We start from the raw sequence: 22,792 nt of genomic DNA on the forward strand, positions 1-22,792 counted from the left end.
TATGTCTAACTCCTGGATGAGCCTCTTTGTGTGTCACGAGGTCTGGGAGGGAAGGGTTCCCACCAAGGGTGCCCATGTGGAGGTGTCATGGCTGAGCAGTTGGAGAAGCAGAGAGAGGAGGGCAGCCTGGAGGAGGAGTCAGGCTGACTGGGCATGACCATCTCCTTGCCTGGTGATCTGGTGTGGATGCCATCCCTCCCTGGGTCTTAGTCTGGTGGTGAAATGGACATGGAAGGGAAGTGTCGTGGCTGGGTGGGTATGGAATGGCCCGGCCCGGCCCACGGTGAATGCTCACCCTTTGGGGCTGTCGTGGGCATCACTGGCCTCACCCTGCTGGGCGGGGGGCGGGGGGGGGGCGGTGCGCCCAGCCCCGGGGCTGCTGAGCCTCCTTCCCTTTGAATCTTCACCTGTGCAGTTGCCACCCTTCCCCTGGGAGAGGTGGGAACGATCCAAGACTCCCCTCTGGCCCTAACCAGCGTGGCCGCCAGAGGGCGAAAGAAAGCAGAATGTGGACCTTGTGGGCCAGGGGCGCCCTCTGCTGGGACGGAGCCAGCAATGGGGAAGGGAGCCTGGGACACTTGGAATCGCCTCCCTGTGCTGCCGGGCTATGCACAGCAGCTCCGCGTCTTCTGCTCTTCTGCTTAGAACTGCTGGCCTTCCTCCCTCTCCACCTGCCCTTCACAGGGTCAGGCTTCTGGGCCCAGCAGCCGTCTCCAGTGCCTGGACTCAGGCAGCTGGAGGGCATAGCGCGGTGGCTCCTTGCCTTGGCCGTGGCTGCCTTGGCCTCCGCCAGCACAAGACTGGCACTGGCATGCCTAGGTTTCCTTTGTCAGGGGAGCCCCTCTCCCCTGGCAGCTCCTTGACTTGGTTGTGGAAGCACCAGGGCCCTGGCAGAGTTGGACAGGCGCCCCCTGAGGCTGGGCTATCTTAGGTTCTACCCTGGCTGGGATATCTAGCCGGCTGGCCTGGCTTTGGTCCCAGGACCTAGAATGTCTGTGAGAAGGACTTTGGGTGAAAGCTATAGGATTGGTGCTTTGTTCCAAGAGTGAAAGCCATTGATTTCAGATGACTATGACCTTGACAAGTCACTTTTCCCCTCCAGGCTTGAGGTGTCGCCTTCGCTCATTAAAATAATCATTTATAGATCCCCTCTTATGGGCCAGGTTTAGGCATTAGGGGTACAGCAGTGAATAAAAGTAGCCAAAAAATCCCTGACCTGGTGCAGCTGACATTCTAGGAGGGAGATAGAGAAAAATAGATAAGTAAATATTAGAGAGTGGTAGAGCAAAATGAGGAAGGAGACATCAAGTATGGTCTGAGAATGGGGCGCCTGGGTGGTTCAGTCGATTTGAGCGTCCTTCAGCTCAGGTCACGATCTCGCAGTTTGTGGGTTTGAGCCCCGCAGCAGCTCTGTGCTGACAACTCAGAGCCTGGAGCCTGCAGCCTGCAGCCTGCTTTGGATTCTGTATCTCCCTCTCTTTCTGCCCCTCCCCCGCTCGCTCTCTGTCTCTCTCCCTCAAAAATAAACAAGCATTAAAAAAAAAAAAAAAAAAAAGTATGGTCTGAAAAGTTCACATTTGACCAAAGGCTCAGAGGTGAGGGGGCAAGCTGTGGGGATATCTGAAAGAAGCCCATTTCAGACTAGGGGAACAGCATGTGCAAAGGTCCTGAGGCAGGAGCAGGACTGGCAGGTTTAAAAGACAGCAAGGAAGCCAGCGTGCCTGGAGCAGAGTGAGCAAGAAGGAGCCAGAGCCTGGAGATGATAGAGCCAAAGTCAGAGCCAGAGCAAGGAGGGCCTTGGAGGTCCTTCTGGCTTTTACTCTGGAACCGGGAGCCCCCAGAGGATTTGAGGCCAAGAGACGACATGGTCTGGGGTGCCTGGGTGGCTTAGTCAGTTGAGCGTCCAACTCTTGATTTCAGCTCAGATCATGATCTTGAAGTTTGTGGGTTCGAGCCCTGCGTCAGGCTCCGTGCTGACAGTGTGGTGCCTGCTTGGTATTCTATCTCTCTGCCTCTCTCTCACAAAATAAATAAACTTTAAAAAAAAAAAGAAAGAAAGAAACGACACAGTCTAACTTATTTTAACATGATCACCCTGGCTACTGTACTGAGAATAAACTGTAGGTGGGCCCAGGGAGCCAGGAACCCATTGCAATACAACGATGCATCAGCCCGGGGTGTTCACTAGCAGTGGGGTGGTAATAAGGCAGAACCGACAGAACTTCTAAGGCAGGATAGGAGGTTGCAGATACGGACACCCAGAGCCTCCCTGTGCTGCCTAGCCATGGTCAAGCCCACTGTGCTCTTGAGCCCTTGGGCCGCACCTCCTTCAAGCTGTTTGTAGAAGTTCCCAAGACAGCAGAAAACTTGCACGCTCTGAGGACTGGGGAACGTCCATCTACAGGGAGAAATTTGATGTTGAGAATGTATTCCTGACATCTCTCCCATGGCAAATGCTGGGCGCAGCACAACTGGTCCCCAGGTTTTCATCTGCACTGCCCAGCTGGGATGGCAAGCAGGTGGTCCTTGGCAGGGTGAAAGAGGGCACAGATGTCGTGGAAGCCATGGAGCGCCTCGGGTCCAGGCATGGCAAGACCAGCAACATCATCACTGCAGGGCGTGGACAGCCCTGACAGGCTGGTCTGTGCTTTGTCTCCGGAGGGCACCCCTCCCGCCCCCAGCTGCTGGCACCACTCTGTGCCTTCGTGCTCTCACGACACGTCTTCGGGGCCGTGTTGGTGCAAGGGCTAAGTTTAGGATAATGAAATTAAAACTAAATGACAAGAAAGAGAAAGAGGAATTGAGGATGATGTCGAAGCGTTGGGCCTGAATTTCTGGAGGAATGGACCTGTCATCAAGTCAAATGGAGAGGACTGTGGGTGGGGCTGGTTTCGGGGTGCCGGTCAGGATTCCGGTGCAGACATCACGTGGTTGTTGGCTTGTACGAGCCTGGGATTCAGGGTTCAGGTCTGGGCTGCAGATGGAAACTTGGAATCCCGTCCTGACCCAGAAGTCCTGGCCCCAAACCACACACACACACACACACACACACACACACACGCGCGCGCGCGCGCGCGCGCGCGCGCGCCCTCCCCCCCCTCCCCCCCCCCGGGGGTTACCTGGGGAGCTTGTTAAATGCAGATTACTGACTCATCCCACTCCCTCTGCACCCCCCCCCCCCACCAGGTAGGCTGTGGGTGAGGCGTGACTTTCTGAACGAAACCACCCCCGGTGATTCCTGATTCCGAGGAGCTGACTGCTCTGGGAACTCCCGCTAAATCAACACACAGTAAAATCGATGCCGATGAGGGGCGTCTGCGGGGCTCAGTCGGTGAAGCGTCTGACGTCAGCTCAGGTGGTTGGTGATCTCACTGGCTTGTGGATTTGAGCCTGGTGTCGGATCCCCGCTGGCAGCGTTGAGCCTGCTTGGGATTTTCTCTCTCCCTTTCTCTGCCCCTCCTGCCCCTGGCTCAAAAATAAATAAAGAAGCTTAAAAAAAAAAAAGTTGAGTTTGATGATCTTTGACAAATGTAAACAGTCCCGGTCACCACCACGACAATGAAGATGTGGAATATGTACATTTCCCTCCAAATTCCCCTATCGTCAGTACCCTCCTCCCAACTCCAGCCCCTGAAACCATAGATCTGTTTTCTGTCCCTGTGGTTGTGCCTTCTCCCAACCGTCGTGTGGGTGCAGTCATATAGTATGTGGCCTCTTGTGTCTGCTTTTAACCAGTATAAATGTTTTATTTGGAAGTTTCATACAAAACTGAGCATGAACACCTTCCCTGATATGTTACATTATGGTTTCTTTCTTTCTTTTTCAGTGTTCATTTCTTTTTGAGAGAGAGAGGGTGCAAGCTGGGCAGGAGCAGAGAGAAAAAGAGAGCCGAGGATCCGAAGTAGGTTCCTCACTGTCAGTGCAGAGCCCAACTTGGGGCTTGAACCCACGAACCATGAGATGGTGACCTAAGCTGAACCCACGAACCGTGAGATCATGACCTGAGCGGGAAGGAGGGCCGGTGGGCAGGAACCGAGTCTGCTATAACTCACTCGAGGTGGACTGCTTTTAATCTGCTCTACCCCACCCTGCAAGGTTGGTACAATTGTTTGCAAATCAAGAGACAAAGGGCTTTCCTATGAGTAAATGGCAGTTAGCTTTGGGGCATTGGCTGTTTGCCAACTGTTTTGCCCGTTCAGGGAGATTTCTGTCTCCTTGCTGGTTTTTCAGCTGAATTGTAGGCTCTGGGGAAGAGCCCTCCCTGAAGGCGGCAGTCTCTGCAAACCTCAGTGTGCTCCTGCTGGCCATGACATAGGCCCCTGGGGCTGTGTGTGTGTGTGTGTGTGTGTGTGTGTAGGAGAGAAAGCTGGTTTGAGTTATGTCTGCACTTTCTAACCCTGTGACCTTGGGCAAATGTAATGAGCTTTCTCGGGCCTCAGTTTTCAGCTCTGTAAAATGGGGTTAGCATTCATGCCGAGCTCACCGGATGTTGCGAGGCTTTGCAGAGCTCATGCAGGTGAGCACCGTCCCTGGCACAGTGGGAAGGGTGCACTGACGGTTGCTGGCTTCACGGCAACCCTCCAGACAGTGACAAAGTGGATCCAGATGGGCTAAGGAGGTCTGCCTGAGTCAGAAGAGAGTGGGGGGTGGTCTCTGGAAACAGATCATCTAACTTTCACTTTCACCTTTGCCACTTGAGCCGGGTCCCTTCTCCTCGCTTAAAACCCTGCAGTTTCCTCCTCTGTAAAATGAAGAGGCATGACTAGATTCGCCCTCCAAGTCCGAGGGTCCGGAAAGTGGTTCTCAGACTCTGGAGTATACCTGAATCACCCACAGAACTTGTTAAAACGCAGGTTGCTGAGCCCCATCCCGAGACTGTCTGGTTCCCTAGGTCCAGGGTGGGGTCCAAGGTTTGCATCTCTACCAAGTTCCGCGGTGATGCTGATGCTGTTGGCGTGGAGACTTTGAGAACCACTGGTTTGGACAGCTGCAGAATCAATACTGTCAGTGAGACTGGAGGCCATCCAACCTCCGAGGGGCAGGGACAGTGAGGGTCTTGGCCAAAGGGTCTAAGAGGAGCAAGCCTTGATCTGGGAGAATTTTCTCTCCCAGCTCCACCCAAAACTTGAAAGGAAAAGCCAGGCCCACTGTGGAGCACAGGTTCCTTCTCCCCAGGGCAGGGCCGTGGCAGTTGCATCAGGGCCCTGGAGGAGATGCTCCTGGATGGAAAGAACTGGTAATCAGGCCCTTGGGCAAATGGAGAGGCTGGAGCCTAAGCCCGGGGTGGTGGGGGTGGGGGACACTCAGGGGTCTCCCTCCGCTGTGAGCTGCTGGCAGGGTGGGGGCCCAATGCTGGGGCTGATGGCTGGCTCCCCCAACTGTGGTTGTTTCTAACTAACAAAAGAAGCTCACATTCGTTGTTGACATTGGGAAAAATAGAACAAGGAAAATAAAATGGTCGTATTAACATTTTGAGATAATGTCTACTGGTTTAAAACAACAACAACAAAAAAGATGTTTTAAGTGCCCCCACCCCCCAACACGGGCCTTGGACTCATGACCCCGAGATCAAGAGTCGCATGCTCTACTGAGTCAGCCAGGTGCCCCTACAACATTTTTAATCTCTTATTTCTTAAAGCTGAATGATGGCTCCTTTAGTGTTTCTTTGATCATACATTTTTATTTTTATTAAAAAAATTTTTTTAATGTTTATTCATTTTTGGGAGGGAGAGAGAGACAGAGAGACAGAGCGTGAGTGGGGAAGAAACACAGAGAGGGAGGGAGGCACAGAATCCGAAGCAGGAGCTGTCAGCGCAGAGCCCAACGTGGGGCTTGAACTCACAAACCACGAGATCATGACCTGAGCGGAAGTCGGACACTTAACTGACTGACCCACCCAGGCGCCCCCTATTTTTAACTTTTTGAGGAGCCTCCATACTGTTTTCCAGAGTGACTGCACCACTTTGCATTCCCACCAACAGCGCAAAAGAGATTCTCTTTCTCTGCATCCTCGCCAACACCTGTTGTTACCAAGGTTATTAATGTTAGCCATTCTGACTGTGTGAGGTGGTATCTCAGTGTGGTTTTGATTTGTATTTCCCTGATGATGAGGGATGCTGAGCCTTTTTTCATGTATGTTAGCCATCTGGATGGATGTCTTCTTTTGAAAAGTGTCTATTCGTGTCTTTTGCCCATTTCTTCACTGGATTATTTGTTTTCTGGGTTAATTTATTTTTGAGAGAGAGTGTGGGTGGGGGAGGGCCGGAGGGGGGCAGAAGATCCAAAGCAGGCTCTGTGCTGAGAACAGCGTGCCCCATGAGAGATCACCTGAGCCAAAGTCAGATGCTCAACCTACTGAGAAACCCAGGCACCCCTGGGTATTGCCCTTAAAAAAAAAGTGGTCAGGGGCGCCTAGATGGCTCAGTCAGTTAAGCGACTGGCTCAGATCATGGTCTCGTGGTTTGTGAGTTAGAGCTCCAGGTTGGGTGCAGTGCAGAGCCTGCTTGGGATTCTCTCTCTCCTTTTCTCTCTGCCCCACCCCTGCTCCTGCTCTCTCAATAAATAAATAAATAAGTAAACTTAAAAAAATTTTAAAAATAAAAAAAAGTGGTCAATGCTAGCCAGGCTCAAAGTGGTTTGCACTCAGAAAACATGGTCCAGGGCACCTGGGTAGTTCAGTGGGTTAAGTGTCAGGCTTCTGCTTGAGTCATGATCTTGAGGCTCGAACCCCACGTCGGGCTCTGTGCCGACAGCTCAGAGCCTGGAGCCTGTTTCTGATTCTGTGTCTCCCTCTCTCTCTCTGCCCCTCCCCCCCCACACACTCTCTCTCTCTCTCTCTCTCTCAAAAATAAACATTAAAAAAAGAAAGAAAGAAAGAAAACATCGTCGGTCCAGCAATACAAAGTAATATAAGAATAACTCAAGTTCTTTCCTTGCATTTCTCAAACACTACAAAAGGATAGATCCCCCTACCACAGCTATACTCTCAAATATGCTCCTTTTCAGGGGCACGGGGAGGCTCAGTTGGTTGGGCGTCTGCCTTCAGCTCAGGTCATGATCTCACTGTTTGTGGGTTCGGGCCCCACATCGGCCTCTGTGGTAAGTTCAGAGCTCCAGCTCAGAGCCTGGAGCCGGCTTCAGATTGTGTCTCCCTCTCTCTCTGCCCTTCCCCTGCTCATGCTCTGTCTGTCTCTGTCTCTCAAAAATGAATAAACATTAAAACAAAATATGCTCCTTTTCTTCTCCATCCCACATCTTCCACACACTACAAAGGTTCCTGTGCCCTTCTTCAGTCTCCCTTCCACCACCTCTCCCTTCCCAATCTTCTGAGAAGCGTTTCCTCCTCCTCCTTCCTGTCACCCAGTGCTGCGTGTGTGTGTGTGTGTGTGTGTGTGTGTGTGCGCGCGCGCACGCGTGGTGACCTCTCAAGTCTGTCCATTCTCAGATTTTCCATCACAAAAGCCCCAAAGAACTGCACTGGCTATGAAGGGCCCTCTTCAGAGGGTGAAGAGCAGACAAAATCACATGGGCAAAATCCTTCAGTGGGTGGAGAGAGGAAAGTTTCAACCATGATATCTGGTCAAAACCTAGAGGTTGGCTGTGCGCTCCTTGAAGACTAGGTAGGGTGTGTTGGTCTAGCATCCCTTGAACTGGGCTTAGCACATAGCAGGGACTTAATATTGGTTCAGTGAATGTGGGAGCAGTGAGAAATGATCAACAATTCTGTGCTGGGGGTAGCAAGAGACATTTTACTGAGATCTTTGATCTAGGCCTGGCAGTAAGAAGTTTACCTTGGGCAGCAAGAGGGACATCACTTCCTCTGAAGGGAGGAACTAAAAGATGGTGGGGAGGCGGGGTGGGGACTTAAAATGAGTGCAGATAGGTAGGGAGAAGGTAGAGGAAATTCTTGATGGCTTTATTTTTCTCTATGAGAAAGGAGAGTGGGGAATATGAGACGGGAGAGGCAAAGGTTTGGTAAAGCCACTTGGAGAGAGAAGGGATCTAGAGACAAATGGAACAATTTTGGGTGGTGATGAGGGCTCAGCTGAAGGTGGAGGCCATGGTGTGTGGGTTTCATCCTTGCAGAACCTCAGGTGGTTGAATGGTTAACAGGAGACCCGTTATTTATTCAATAGGGAGAAGATGAATGGACGTAGAGGGCTCCCTAACACCGGGGAATGAATATGGTGGACATTAGCCAATGAGAAGAAAATGAAAGCGAAGCCAGAAAAGCAAGTACTATGTGGAGAGCGGGAAGCTGGAATTTCAGATGTCACGTGTACCAGTTGTGTGACCCTGAGGGTGCTTGACTGAGAAAGTCATGGACATGAGGACGTCAAGCGACCGAGGCCAGATTGGCCTGAGGATGTTAAAGTCTCCCAGAATCCAGGGCGGCGCGGTGAGCCACGTGACAGCCCCCCTTGATTGCTCCACAGTGAAGCATAGTCGAGAAGATGGCGGCCCAGCGAGAACCTCATCGAAGTAGGTCTGTACACACAGCAGCGCCCAGTGTGCAGGAGGGCGGTGAGGAGCGAGGGGGACGCGGCCCGTTCCTCCAGTCTGGACAAGGATAGAGGAGGAGCTGTGGGAAGGGGCGAGATATCAGAGTCTGGGTGGTGTGCGCCACCAGCGGACTACTGAAGGGGCTGGATGTCAGAAGCTGCGCGTCGCTCCGGCCGATTACTCGTTCTGTGTCCCCAGTCGGAGCCCAGTTTCCCAACACGTATCAAAGGGCCCGGGGTAGAGTTTTAACGCTCCTTCCAGTTAGGGGACTCGAGGGGGACCGCGACGGGGTAAAAATGGCGGAGGGCCAGCCGGGCCTTGAACGGCGGGGCAAGCCCCGGCAAAGCCCTCTAGTGGCGTCGCGCGTCTCCACGGCGACGGGACGCGTGGCCCAGACAAGGGCGGAGCTTCTTGTGGGGCGGGGCATCTCTGTGACGCCAGGGGCTGGGTCTAAATGGCGAAACCCGAGAGGCTCCTGGGGGGGTTTGAACTGGCCAATGGGCGAGCTGCCGACCGGGTGTCGGAAAAGGAGGCGGAAGCGGGGAGGAGTCGCCGCGGGAGCCGCACTGCATCCGCCGCGGCGTCTCCATGGCACGGCCCTGGCCTCCGACTTCAACGACTTCATAAGGAGGCGTTTCTGGGCGCAGCCGTGTCGCTCCTGGTGAGAGGCCGCCGGCAGGCGGGACCCCGGGCGCTTCGGGGCGCCCCGCCGCCGCCGCCGCCGGGCTGGGTCCCGGAGGGAGGGATGGCCCCCGCCGCTCCCCCTCCCCCCGGCCTCCCCTGCCTCCAGCCCTCCGGCGCGTTCGTCCCGCTCCGGTCAGAATGTGGCCCCCGCCCCGCCCCCCGGCGCGGGCCCTCTCCTCCTCCGGCTAACGGGCGGGCCGGCCGCCTCCCACCTGACCTGGCCTCCGGCGGGACTCTACTCCCACCTCTGCCGCCCTCCGGCGGGGCCTCGCCCTTCTCTCTATGGGCAGAAACTGGTCCCCTCCTGCCCGCTGGTGGGTGGTCGTCGTCTCTTCCCCGCCGTCGGAGGCTGGCCCCGCGCCCCTTGCCCGCCGGTGGGCGTCGCCCCTGCCGCCTCTCCCTCCCTGCGGGCCTCGGCTCGGCAGTTATTTGTCCGCGCCTCGTAGGCAGTGCTGTTTCCCCGGGGCCGTCTCCCTGCCGCCCAACCCCGCGGGAGCGGGATCACCAGCCCAGGGGGCCTCCCCGGGGGTCCCATCCCGCTCCCTGCACCACCCGGCGTCCGACCCGCTCTAACTCGGATACTAAGTCCTGGCGGCCGCTGGCTGTTGCGCCCGGGAGGATTTTCCCTTCGCCGTCGGGGGTACCCACTTGTGGCGGAACGCCCCTTTCTCCTGCAGCTGCCGCCCCTATCGCCTTCAAATACTATTGGTCCTCTCCGGGTTTCTATTCTGCCGGGAACGCCCCCTTCTCCTAGGAGACCCTAGCCCTGGCCCCGCCCGGAATATCCCTCCAGCTCCCTTCTCGGATTCCGGCCCTTTGGGGCCCACTTGGGGACCTGGCGGTTCTCGCCCTCCACGCACGCCAGCCAGCACCTCAGGTTTTCCCTTTGACGGCCACCCACCACTCCTGGGTGGGGCCTGGGCGTGGTGGTCCTTGTCCTCGAAGTTCCGCCCCTCGCCCGTCCCCAGGGAGGGGAGCTTCCTCCGCGCCCTCTACCCACCTACCGGCCGTCCATCCACTGCCCCGCAAGTCGCTCAGCCTCTCCTATCTCCCCCCCCCCCCCCCACTTTGGCAGGACAGTTGCTGTGCGACTTGGACAGTAGAGGAGCGCCTCCCAAGTTTTCATCCAACTGCCACCCCCAAGGCTTCCACCCTCCTCCCCTCAGAGAGGACGTTTGATGCCGGGCCCCTGAGATTGTTATTGACAAGCCCCTCTGGGTCCCCCTGAGCAGAGCCTGCTGACCCAATTGCCCACCTTTGCGGCTTTGATGCCTAGCCATGTCTGCCTCATCCTCAGGCGGCTCCCCCAGGTACTGCGGAAGGGCAGGGAAAGGTGGTCAGGGGCCCTCAGGCCAGGCTCACCGGGGGCTTCTCTTTCCAGCTTCCCTGTTCTGTGTATTGAAAGTCTGGTCCAAGACATTGAGAAATCATTTTGAAAGGGAAGGAGGAAAAAAGTGCAGGCAGGCCATCCCAGTTCTGGCTCCCTCTTGCCCTCCCTCCCCAGGTGCCCCAGTTCCCAGGAGCAAACAGGGTCACCATTGTTGGAGTAGGAGGCATGCAGGTCCTTTTTGAAAGAGGGCTGCATGTAAGTAACAATGATGTCGGAGGTGGATTTGTCAGTTAGCAAGGTATGGATGCAATCCAGGTGATTGCATGGCAAGCCTGATGAGGGAGAGAGATTTCCCAAATCTGTTGGCTTTTAAGTGAGGAGGGGGAAAAAAAAAACCTGTCTACTTACTCAGATTTGGTATTCCTTGCCCAAATGACTAGTAGGGCGCAATAAATATATTTTTTTCTTTTTCATGAAAGCGTAATAGACGTACAGCAAGATGCATGCTACATTATTTTCCCAGAAGTATTGATGGGGAGGGCGAAGCCATATTTTGGGGCTGTCAGGAGGTAGTGGGATGGATCAAATGAATTTTCCAAGTCCCTTTCCGTCATGGCATTCTTGACTCGGACACTCTGCTGCAAAATATTGGAGATTAAACTTTTTTTGTATTTGCAAATCTGGTGATGGGGTTGTTTATGTGTAAGCATGATGAATTGCACATATTATTAAAAAAAAAAACCTCTCTAAAACAAAAATAACCCTGCTTTTCAAGACATTAAAAGGTAGAAAGAGGGATATTTGGGGAAATAGTAACTTTTCTTCATCTTACTTGAATGTTTGTTAATTTTATGAAATTTGAGTCACAGTGACTTTGTTCCTGGGCCTGCTGGGTTTTTGTTTTTGTCTTTTTGTTTATGTTTTTGTTTTTTGTTGTTTTTTTTTTTTTTTAGAGAGAAAGCTCTCAAGCAGGGTAGAGGGGTATAGGGAGAGAGAGAAAAAGAGAGAAAGAATCTTAAGCAGGCTCCATGTTCAGCTCGGAGCCCGATGCGGGGCTCAATCCCAGGACCCTGGGATCTTGACCTGAACTGGGATCAAGAGTCGGCTGGTGAGCTGAGCCATCCACACACTCCCCTGCTTCTTTTTATGTCTGTCATTCACTGAGCATTTTTCCAGGGCTGCCTCTGCTCCAGGCACAGTCCCTGAGCACTTTCATCCTTGGCCAAGTTAGTACCTTGCCCGTGGCTCCCGTGCCGCCTGCTTTTTGCCACTCGACAGACAGGATGACAGCTGGGCATTTCAGCAAAAGGTCACAATATGTGCGATGCAATGGCAGGTTACAGGGTCAGCCCTGTGAATGCCCATCACCCCTTGTTTCCATCCCGCTGCCAGGCACACCAGGCGTGCTTGGTGCTCGTGTAAAGGGAGCCAAGTGATTCCAGACTGGTTTTCCTAGTCATAAGCTTGTGTGTAATTTCGGGAGAGCTAAGAACTAGAAGAGCCGTATTTTTCCGCTTACAATCTGGTTCTTGTGCCTGGGTGCAGGTTTCCATCGTGTGGGAAGAACGGAGTAACAAGTCTCACGCAGAAAAAGGTCTTGCGGACACCCTGTGTTGCGCCCAGTGTGACTGTGACGGTAGGTGACGCGCACACGGAGCAGCCCTCGGGTCTGCGGCCCCACCACCAATGCTTTTGCACACCTTTTCCAGGACCTGCCTTTCCCTGCTGGCACCACTGTGGCCCCTCGCTCTGCTGGGTGCTTTCATGCCTGTCCTGCTGATTGACTGGGATGGTTTTTTTTCTTTTGCTTGTGGTCCAGCTGCTGGGTGTGAGGAGGTTGTCTTAACCTAATCCTTCCCAGTTCCAAAAAGCTTGAGAAAACTTCCAAAAAGAAAAAAAAAAAAAGAAGAAGTAGAAGAAAAGAAAAAAGTCAAAGAATGGGGAAGGGATAGTTGCTGGGGGGATGGCGGGGGTGGGGGATGGCAAGGGGTGTGCAGCTGGGGGTTCTGCCCTGCTTATATTTTCTTCAGAATCTATGCAACCTTCTCATCTCAGCATTTCCTATCGCTCTCTGTGGGCGTCCTCTCTCACCTGCCTGCTGCCTGATTTGTTTTGTGCTCTAACCGTTCTGTGAGTCTCCTGCGCTAATCTGCCCGCCCAGATTACCGTGCAGAAGGATTCTCCTGCCCTCTCCCACTGTGCTACACTGAGTCTGAAGAAAAGCTGTGCATTCCAGCAGGCTTGGACGGAGATTCAGCGCCGAGGACCCCGGGGCTGGGTTCGGGTTCTTCTGCGGAACGTGCGGGTCTGGCAGACCCCTCTCTTGAGTGGACGTAGATCTTCCCAGTGGTCTTCAGCTGGGATCTCTGCAGCAGCCTGCGGGAACAGCACCGCTGCCTTCGTTCCTGCCCGCATGCCAGTAATTGGTAGCTGTCCTGCTCGCTTGCTGGCTAGGCTTTCGGTGGCCCCCAGAGGCTCTGAGCTCTGGTTTTTATGCCCCTTTACTCATCCACAGATCAACCTTTTTTGTGTTGTCCTCCCCCGCCTGCCAGAAGCGAACCATGAAGGACCGCTCTTCAACTCCCCCCTTACATGTTCACGTGGATGAGAACACTCCTGTCCACGTCCACATAAAAAAACTCCCGAAACCATCAGCAACCATCAGCCAGGTAGGAGCCTGCCGGCCGGGCGAGGTTAAGGCTGTGGAGCAGGGGGCCACCTCCCAACCCGGCCACCTCGCGCCTCAAACTCCAAAGGTTTCCGAGACAGAGGCGCTTACTTTCAGAGGTCAGCTGCCTGCTTAGAAGGTAGGCGGCCCTTGATCCAGAAACGGCAGCAGCAGCCTTAGTCAGAAGAGGCTCCCCTGCGGAGTTGGAAGTGGGTGCCACCAGAGTGACACCACGGCCGGCTGTGTGGGGAAGTGACCCTGGGTTTGTCCCTTTCCACAGAAATCTCATAAGCGCGGAATGAAAGGGGACACCGTGAATGTGCGGCGGAGTGTCCGGGTGAAAACCAAGGTACCTTGGATGCCCCCTGGAAAATCATCCGCCCGGCATGTGGGATGCAAGTGGGAGGTAGGCTCATTCTCGTTCAGGCTTTCCTTCTCGGACTGGTCAGGGTCTAGCAGGCCTCAAACTCGGTATGATTCAGGGTCGGCGGTAGCTCTTAGGGATGTCCAGTAGGTCCAGTAGGTCCTGCTAAACTCTGAAGGCACATGATGTTCTTGGGTCCTCACAAGACTGCAGTGTGGTAGGTCTTGCTCTCCCAACGTACAGATGAGGAAAGCAAGGTTCCGAGAGGTGAAGTCCCAGAGAAAGCGGCAGCAGAGCCTCAGTTGGGGCTCAGGGCTGTCTCGTGCTGAAGGGTGCACCCTTGGCCTCTCTGGTTTGTATGTGTGGAGCCACGTCTTTTCCCGTGTAACTGGGACAGTATCTGAAGCGTAACTTAAATGTGTACCGGAAATGTGCCTATCTAAGAAAGCACCGCCTCTTTCGAGGCAGTCCCCACGAGAGATTATGCGTGTATTCCACAGCTGTCCCCCAGGCCGCTTCTGGAACTGGTTAATCATTGCCTTCCGTATGAGTTGTGAAGGTGCCAAGAGAATTACTGTCCTCTTTTTAGCCGTGCCTCAACATGTTTTGCGTGTCCGTCCATCCATCCATCCACGCAGTGATTCTTGCGGCATAACATTTATCGAGACTTGGGCCAGACACTGCCGGGCACTGGGGTGACAGCCGCAGACTGGCAGGTGCACCCTCCTCAGGCTTACATTCTAGTCAATTGCAACAAGAAACGTCAGTGACGAGACAAGACCTTTTGGCTGCATTTTAGACAAAGGTCTCATTATTGGGGCAGGTAAAAAGGACCTGAGGCTGCTTCCAGATGATGCCTGCCATTTTGAAACAGTCTTTTGCTGGTAGTTTGTTACTTCTTTTTGTTTTTGATAATTTATTACTTTTAAAAGTAGAAATAAAAAGTGAAAGTAATTACTCTGAAGTCCTACTTCATGGGTTTGACTCCCTGATTTATCAGTTTTCCCTAAGAGATAAAGGGAGAATGGGGTATTCTAGGGAATAAATGAGAAGTGTTCTAACCAGTGTGTGTTTGTGTGTGTGTGTGTGTGTGTGTGTGTGTGTGTGTGTGTGTATTTACATAAGAAAGATTGGAATTAGGGGCGCCTGGGTGGCCCAGTTGGTTAAGCGTCCTGCTCTTGGCTTCTGGAGCCCCACACTTTGGGCTTTGTACTGACAGCACAGAGGCTGCTGTGTTCCCCCCCCCCCCCCCCCCCGACTAGCACTTGCACGCTCTCTCTCTCAAAAATAAATAAACATTAAAAAAATTAGATAAGGGGCGCTTGGGTGGCTCAGTCGGTTGAGCGTCTGACTTCAGCTCAGGTCATGATCTCATGGTCTAGTCTGTGATTTCGAGCCCCGCATCGGGCTCTGTGCTGACAGCTCAGAGCCTGGAGCCTGCTTCAGATTCTGTGTCTCTGTCTCTGCCTCTGCCCCTCCCCCTCTTGCACTCTGTCTCTCTCAAAAATAAAAAAATAAACATTAAAAAAAAATTTTTTTAAGTTAAATAAATACACGAATACACTTAAAAAAATTTTAATGCCTTTTAAACAAGAGGGAAAGAAAGCTTGGAATTAAAACGCTGTCTTCCATTTTTTACTACATGTACCTGACTAATCAGTTAGATGTAAATGAAAAACAACTATGTTTTAAAACACAAGCTCTCATTTTTATTGAATGGAATATACTGTAATTGAAAAGCTTACTGATATCTCATGTTGGCAAGGGTAGGAGAAGTCAGCAAACTTTTTTATACTGTTTTGAGAGGATTGGTGAAATCATTTAACAGTTCTGGGGCGCGTATGTAAACATTGATGCTAGGTTTTATTTTTAAAAAATATTTCTTAAGATTTTTTTATTTTTAAGTATTCTCTGCACTTAGTGTGAGGTTTGAACTCACGAACCCAAGATCAAGAGTTGTACAGTCCACTGACTAAGCCAGCCAGGCACCCCAGGGATCCTGTAGTTTTATACCTAGGAATTGATATTATAGGGATTTTTTTGTTTTTTGGGTTTTTTTTAAGTTTATTTTGGGAGAGAGGGAGAGAGAGCACGCAGGGGAGGGGCAGAGAGAGAGAATCCCAAGCAGGCTCCCTGCTGTCAGCGTGGGGCCCGATGCAGGGCTCGATCTCATGAACCTCAAGATCATGACCGCAGCCGAAATCAAGAGTTGGACGCTTAACCACTTAACCGACTGAGCTGGGGTACATGAGTACAGATATCATGTATAAAGATGTTTGTAAGAGAGAAATTTTGGAAGCAACCTAAATGTCTATCAGGAGGGTATTGGTTAAATTGTGATATATCCATGCAGTGGAATACCATACAACTGTTACAGTGATGGACGTAGATATTCATACGTGATCATGAAGCACGGAGCTGCACAGCGGGTGGAGTTTGGCCCTATTTGTCCAAACAAGGGCATCTGTGGGTCACCTGGCTGGCTCAGTAGGCAGAGCATGTGACTTTTTTTTTTTTTAATGTTTATTTTTGAGAGAGAGGGAGACAGTGCGTGTGGGGGAGGGGCAGAGGGAGAGGGAGACACGGAATCAGAAGCAGGTTGCAGGCTCCGAGCCATCAGCACAGAGCCCGACGCGGAACTCGAAGTCACATGCTGGGAGATCATGACCTGAGCCACAGTCGGGTGCTTAACCGACTGAGCCACCCAGGTGCCCCTCTTTATTTATTTATTTATTTTTGTTAGGTTTATTTTGACAGAGGGAGAGTGACGGGGGGAGGGGCAGAGAGAGAGCGAGAGACAGAATACCTGCTGTCAGTATGGAGCCCGATTCAGGGCTTGATCTAATGAACCTCAAGATCATGACCTGAGCCTAGATCAAGTGTCAGACACTTAACCTACTGAACCACCCAGACGCCTCAGAGCATGTGACTCTTGATCTTGGAGTCTTGAGTTCGAGCCCCATGTTGGGCGTAGAGCTTACCTTAAAAAGAAGAAAAAAACAGGATGTCTGTATCCATGTGTACATACATGTGTTTGTATATGTATAACATTTTCTGGAAAGATAAATAAAAAGTAGTAAGCAGTGACTACCTCTGGGGTTGGGGGGCCCTTAAAGGTTTAAAAATAAACCTTAAAGGTTTATTTTTTATTGTCTGCTTGAATTTCATTATAACAAGCATACTATGTTTTATAATTAAAAACGCTTTTTTAAAAAACAGAAGACTTAGGGGCGCCTGGGTGGCGCAGTCGGTTAAGCGTCCGACTTCAGCCAGGTCACGATCTCGCGGTCCGGGAGTTCGAGCCCCGCGTCAGGCTCTGGGCTGATGGCTCGGAGCCTGGAGCCTGTTTCCGATTCTGTGTCTGCCTCTCTCTCTGCCCCTCCCCCGTTCATGCTCTGTCTCTCTCTGTCCCAAAAATAAATAAACGTTGAAAAAACAAACAAACAAACAAACAAAAAAACAGAAGACTTAGTAGTTTTTGAAGTCTACATTAAAGATCTGCCACGATGGAAACTGGCTTCCCTACTGACCTAGGTTGCTAGGACCAGTGGTCCCCCCTGGCCTACTTTCAGTTCTGGGGCCCCAGAATCCTAGAAATGGAGGAGCTCAGAGAGGTGACTTCTGTCTCAGATAGCAGCTGTATTTCATGATGTCCCCTTGAGCCAGTGCCCTTCTCCTTCCCAGTGGTACTCTGTGTTTCTGGGAAGACCCAGCCTGACCTTTCCCATTATGGGCAAGCGAGAAAGGAAATGTGGGGTGAGCTGGATGTGGACCCCAGAAGCTGCTGTGTACACGTGGGGGTTCTTGTTTGATTTTTTAAAAAATGTTTATGTATTTTGAGAGAGAGAGAGAGTGAGCACGGGAGAGGGGCAGAGGGAGATTGGAGAGACAGAATCCCAAGCAGGCTCCACACTGTCAGCACAGAGTCTGATGTGGAGCTCTGTCTCACCAACGGTGAGATCATGAGCTGAGCCAAAATGAAGAGTCGGTCGCTTAACCAACTGAGCCACCCAGGTGCCCCCTTGTTCGATTTTTTTAAAACCCCTTCTGGTATATAAGATTGATTGCCTTTGGGAGAAAGGAGGTGTGGGTTTTTTTCTCTACCCTATTTTTATTATTTTTAAAAAATTTTTTAAATGTTTATTTAGTTTTGAGAGAGCGACAGAATGTGAGTTGGGGAGGGGCAGAGAGAGAGGGAGACACAGAATTCGAAGCAAGCTCCAGGCTCCGAGCTGCCTGCACAGAGCTCAAGGTGGGGCTCGAGCCCACAAACTGTGAGATCATGACCTGAGCCGAAGTCGGACGATCAACCGACTGAGCCACCGAGGCACCCTTCTACCCTATTTTTAAAAGTGATCTGTTTTTGTTATGAAAAGTTGAAAATTCAGAAAAATAAACCATCACCTGTCACTTTACTACTTTAATGTGACTGCTATTAAGTTTTAAGAGCTTTTTCTTAAAAAGTGCAGGAAAGTACACACATCAGAAGTATACTGCTTGACTGATGAATTTTTACAAACTGACTGTATCTGTGTAACTAACTACCACACCACTTAAGAAACCACATCATCATGAGCTTCCCCAGAAGCTCCCCTCTGGTCCTAATGCTGTCATTACCACCCCTGTGGGGAACCACCCTCCTGAAACTGCTAATATTTTGGTACATTTACTGTCACACTTTTTCCGATGCATACTTTTGGGTTTTAAAATACCATTGTTTTTTTTTTTTTTTTTTTTAATTTTTTTTTTCAACGCTTTTTATTTATTTTTGGGACAGAGGGAGACAGAGCATGAACGGGGGAGGGGCAGAGAGAGAGGGAGACACAGAATCGGACACAGGCTCCAGGCTCCGAGCCATCAGCCCAGAGCCTGACGCGGGGCTCAAACTCACGGACCGCGAGATCGTGACCTGGCTGAAGTCAGACGCTTAACCGACTGCGCCACCCAGGCACCCCTATAAAATACCATTGTTATCATACTATATATTGTCCTATTACCCTCCTTTTATTTTTTATTTTATTTGTAAAAAACTTTTTTAACATTTATTCATTTTTTAAATTTTTTTTTTTTTTCAACGTTTTTTATTTATTTTTGGGACAGAGAGAGACAGAGCATGAACGGGGGAGGGGCAGAGAGAGAGGGAGACACAGAATCGGAAACAGGCTCCAGGCTCTGAGCCATCAGCCCAGAGCCTGACGCGGGGCTCGAACTCACGGACCGCGAGATCGTGACCTGGCTGAAGTCGGATGCTTAACCGACTGCGCCACCCAGGCGCCCCAACATTTATTCATTTTTGAGAGAGAGAGAGAGAGACAGACAGACAGAGCACAGTGGGGGAGGGGCAGAGGAAGAGGGAGACACAGAATCAGAAGCAGGCTCCAGGAGCTGAGCTGTCAGCACAGAGCCCGACATGGGGCTCAAACTCACAGACCATGAGATCATGACCTGAGCCAAAGTCTAATGCCCAACTGACTGAGCCACCCAGGCTCCCCCCTTACCCTCCTTTTAAATATTGCCAACTTTTTTTTCTTAAAAAAGCAATGTGCAGTCACTGTTGAAAAATTAGAAAATCCAAACCAGTACAAGAAAGAAAGTTAAAAAAACACCTGTGATCCCAACACTCTGAGAAGACCTCTGGAACTTTTTTTTTTTTTTTTTTTTTTTTTTTTTTTTGAGGGAGAGAGGAAATGCAAGCACAGCAGGGGAGGGGTAGAGAAAGGGGGCAGAGGATCCAAAGCCGAAGCTGGTTCTGTGCTGACAGCAGGGAGCCCAATGCGTGGCTGATACAGGGCTTGAACTCATGGACCCAGCGGTCACGACCTGAGCCAAAGTCAGACACTTAACTGACTTAACCACACAGGTGCCTGACCGCCTTGGAACTTCTAGGTGGAAGCCTTCCTGATCTTTTCTTACGAAGAGACTCCTTGTTTTGATTTTTGTAATAATGGGATTACTTAATGTATTCTTTTTGAACACACTTTGATTGTATTTATATTGTATCTTGCTTTTTTTTTTTTTTTTTTAAAGACAGTATTCCATTGTGGGTATATTTGTACCACGATGTATTTAACCAATACTGTCTTGTCATACATTTATCTTTATCCTTGCCTTGATATTAACTATTGATTCACATTCTTAGACATTCTTGATAAGTCCCTAGAAATAGAATTTCTGGGACAAAGGGCACGTGCATTTTTTTTTTTTAACGTTTATTTATTTTTGAGACAGAGAGAGACAGAGCATGAACGGGGGAGGGTCAGAGAGAGAGGGAGACACAGAATCCGAAACAGGCTCCAGGTTCTGAGCTGTCAGCACAGAGTCCGACGCGGGGCTCAGACCCACGAACCGCGAGATCATGACCCGAGCCGAAGTCGGATGCTTAACCGACCAAGCCACCCAGGCGCCCCCACATGCATTTTTAAAATTGTACCCTGAAAGTCCTACTTGTCTGGTATTAGAGTCATACTCTTATTTTTTTCATTTTTAAACGTTTATTTTATTTTTGAGAGAGAGTGAGAGAGAGAGCATGTGCTTGAGGGAGGGGTGGCCCAAGAGAGGGAGAGAAAGAATCCTAAGTAGGTTCTGTGCTCATGTGGAGCTCAGTCTCATGAACCGTGAGATCACGACCTGAGCCAAAATCATGACGCTTAACCAACTAAGCACCCAGGCGCCCTGAGTTATACTCAGTATTGAATACTTTTATTCCTGATATCTGGCACTTGAGCTCAAAAGGAGCACAGAACTGAACAAATAATAAGAAATAGCAAGTACTTAATGCACCAGAATAAACCTGGAGACTGAGTCAAGTTGAACATATCAAAACCCATGGAAACCCTGGCTCCCAGATTATAATGTCTTTCTTCCTGGAATCTTACCAGCAAAGAGTCATGCAGCTCGACATAATCTTTTCAGCGGGGCACTTGCATTTTGTTTAAAAAATATGTTTTTATGCTGATGTATTTAAATATTTCCAGACATCATACCATTCTACCCCTCAAGTATTCAGTATGTGTTTCTATTTTTTTTTTTTTTTTTTGCGTAACCAAAATAACAATGATTAGTCCTAAAAACTTTATTTCTTCTTATCATATATCTGGTCCACATCACATTTACCCACTCGTCCCTAAAGTACCTTTTATAGCAGATGTGGGGTACCTGCAACTGTCCACTGTCATGCATTCATATTCATTTAAAAGGCTTTTGACATACTTCACTTCTGCTTTTGGTATATGAAAACATCTATCGCCCCAAACTTTTGCCATCTTGGTTATTGTGACTATTTTTGTCAGTTTGTTCTATCCTTTATTTTAAACTTGACATTGTAACACAGGCTTATTTCTTGGTAGAAAATCTTCAGAAACATCACGTAAACAGGGGTAGGTAATGTTCCATCGAGAAGGCGCGGTGTGCTCTCCGTCCTGAGGTCCCTGTGGTTGGCCCTCGGCATTTTAGCCCTTCCTGCCTCCCCTGGACAAACAGGTGGCTCTGGAGCTGATGGCTGTGGCTTTGCCTTATGAGTTCACGTGTCTCTCCCTCCTCTGCATCAGAATCCGCCTCATTGCCTGGAGATCACGCCACCATCTTCAGAAAAGCTGGTCTCGGTGATGCGGTTAAGTGACCTTTCTACAGAAGATGACGACTCGGGTCACTGTAAAATGAACCGTTATGATAAGAAGATTGACAGTCTAATGAACGCGGTCGGTTGTCTCAAGTCTGAGGTGAGGGAGGTAGGGGGTAAAATAGCTGTTGGCCTGAGGGTGTGAAGGACAGCGGGTCCTGGTGACCGCTTCCTTCAGGCTGCCTGCCCGCAGGCCTCCTGCCCTTCCCAGCAGGCTGCCCCAGGGCATTAGATGCCTCTGGGGAGGTAGCCGGGGCAACCTGGGACCCCTCTCCATCAAGCGCTTAGCCCAGGCCTGGCCCTGACCCTCCTGGTGCTCTGTACGGAAGCCCTGGTTTGATCTGGCCCAACAGTAAATGAAGCCGGTGGTGTTATTGTCCCCGTTTTGGAGACGAAGTGACTGGGACGCTGAGACCTCTGTTTCCCAGTTGACACAAAAGTTTTAAAAAAGAACAAAGCCCCAAAGAGGTGAAGGAAGTTTGTCCTCAGTTCGTGGGCCATGCCCTTAATTGGAAACGACCTGGGAGTCCCTGGCCCCCAACCGGGAGGGTGGCGGAGCTGGCCTGAAGTTCGGGTCTTGAGTGCTAAAGTGGCCTGTGTCTTTAATCCCCCACCCTGCACTTGGGGCCCATGGGCCCTCCTGGGGAACCTGGGGCTGGCCGCCTGGCAAGCCCTTTCTCCACAGCCCGCAGCGCGTGGGCCTTTTTGTGACATCTCTCCTGCGGTGTGCCAGCCGAACCACGGTCTGTATCCTGGCCCTGTCCCCAACCAGCAAGTCACTTAGGCTCTGTGTACTCGGTTTTCTCTGTCATGAGGAAACGAGATGAGTAGCGTCCGCCCAGAGAGTCTGTGTGATGATTAACTGAGGTTGCAGCCAAGTGGACCTAAGTGACCTATGTGTCTGTCAATCGGAGGCGCCCTTCTCTGGTCCAAAGTGATGGGCCTGGCGATGTGCGGAGGAGGAACCTCCCCTCAGTGGCCCCTGCCTGCGTGCCCCTGCACAGGTCAAGATGCAGAAAGGTGAGCGCCAGATGGCCAAAAGGTTCCTGGAGGAGCGGAAGGAGGAGCTGGAGGAGGTGGCCCATGAGCTGGCCGAGACGGAGCACGAGAACACGGTGCTGAGGCACAACATCGAGCGCATCAAGGAGGAGAAGGACTTCACCATGTAAGGCGGCCCTGCCCCAAAGTGTGCTCCTCCCACCAGGCGGGCCCGGGCACTGCCCCCGGGTCACAGCATACCCAGGCTTACGGCTGTCCGGCAGTCACACGGCTAGCTACCCTATGGCTCCCGTGGTTCACGCTGTGAGGGGAGAGGAGGACCCCCATAGAGTGCAGCGGAAGCCTTTCCGGAAAAAGCAACATTTAGGGAGAGTCCTGCAGAGTAGTTAGGGGAGGTGGGCAGTAGGTGCTGGGGAAGAAAGGATGCTGGATCTCGAGTGAAAGCCCCCAGGGAGGAGTTTGCAACTGAGAAATGGAAGGCAGGCAGGAAGGAGGAGAGGGGGCGGGCAGAGGGCAAGGGGCACCGTGGAGATTGGCAGGGGCCGCTCTTAGCGGTCGCTTGAAGGGGTTTCCATTGAGCGGCCGTGGAGGGGTGTTCAAAGCAGGGCGCGGTGCGGCCAGGCTTGG

General features: G+C 51.4%; 1 protein-coding gene across 4 annotated transcripts in view; it reads left to right on the plus strand.

Moving 5' to 3' along the window:
- The first annotated feature begins 8,999 nt into the window (after nucleotides 1-8,999).
- The window catches only part of ODF2 (outer dense fiber of sperm tails 2), a 36,196-nt gene continuing 22,403 nt past the window's right edge, over nucleotides 9,000-22,792 (plus strand). For 2 of the 4 annotated variants that reach the window (XM_047070255.1, XM_047070280.1), the window contains exons 1-6: nucleotides 9,000-9,163; nucleotides 12,062-12,152; nucleotides 13,069-13,185; nucleotides 13,465-13,590; nucleotides 21,096-21,266; nucleotides 22,171-22,331. In XM_047070255.1, the coding sequence (XP_046926211.1) occupies nucleotides 9,000-9,163; nucleotides 12,062-12,152; nucleotides 13,069-13,185; nucleotides 13,465-13,590; nucleotides 21,096-21,266; nucleotides 22,171-22,331 (830 nt within the window). Of the gene's footprint in view, nucleotides 9,164-12,061; nucleotides 12,153-13,031; nucleotides 13,186-13,464; nucleotides 13,591-21,095; nucleotides 21,267-22,170; nucleotides 22,332-22,792 lie in introns of those variants that run through there. The other 2 variants (XM_047070263.1, XM_047070272.1) reach the window with 2 other exon arrangements.

Source organism: Lynx rufus, unplaced genomic scaffold (genome assembly GCF_022079265.1).
Source record: "Lynx rufus isolate CCGP_SWC_20201006 ecotype Redwood Valley unplaced genomic scaffold, mLynRuf1.p SCAF_10, whole genome shotgun sequence".
Classification (NCBI taxonomy): domain Eukaryota; kingdom Metazoa; phylum Chordata; class Mammalia; order Carnivora; family Felidae; genus Lynx; species Lynx rufus.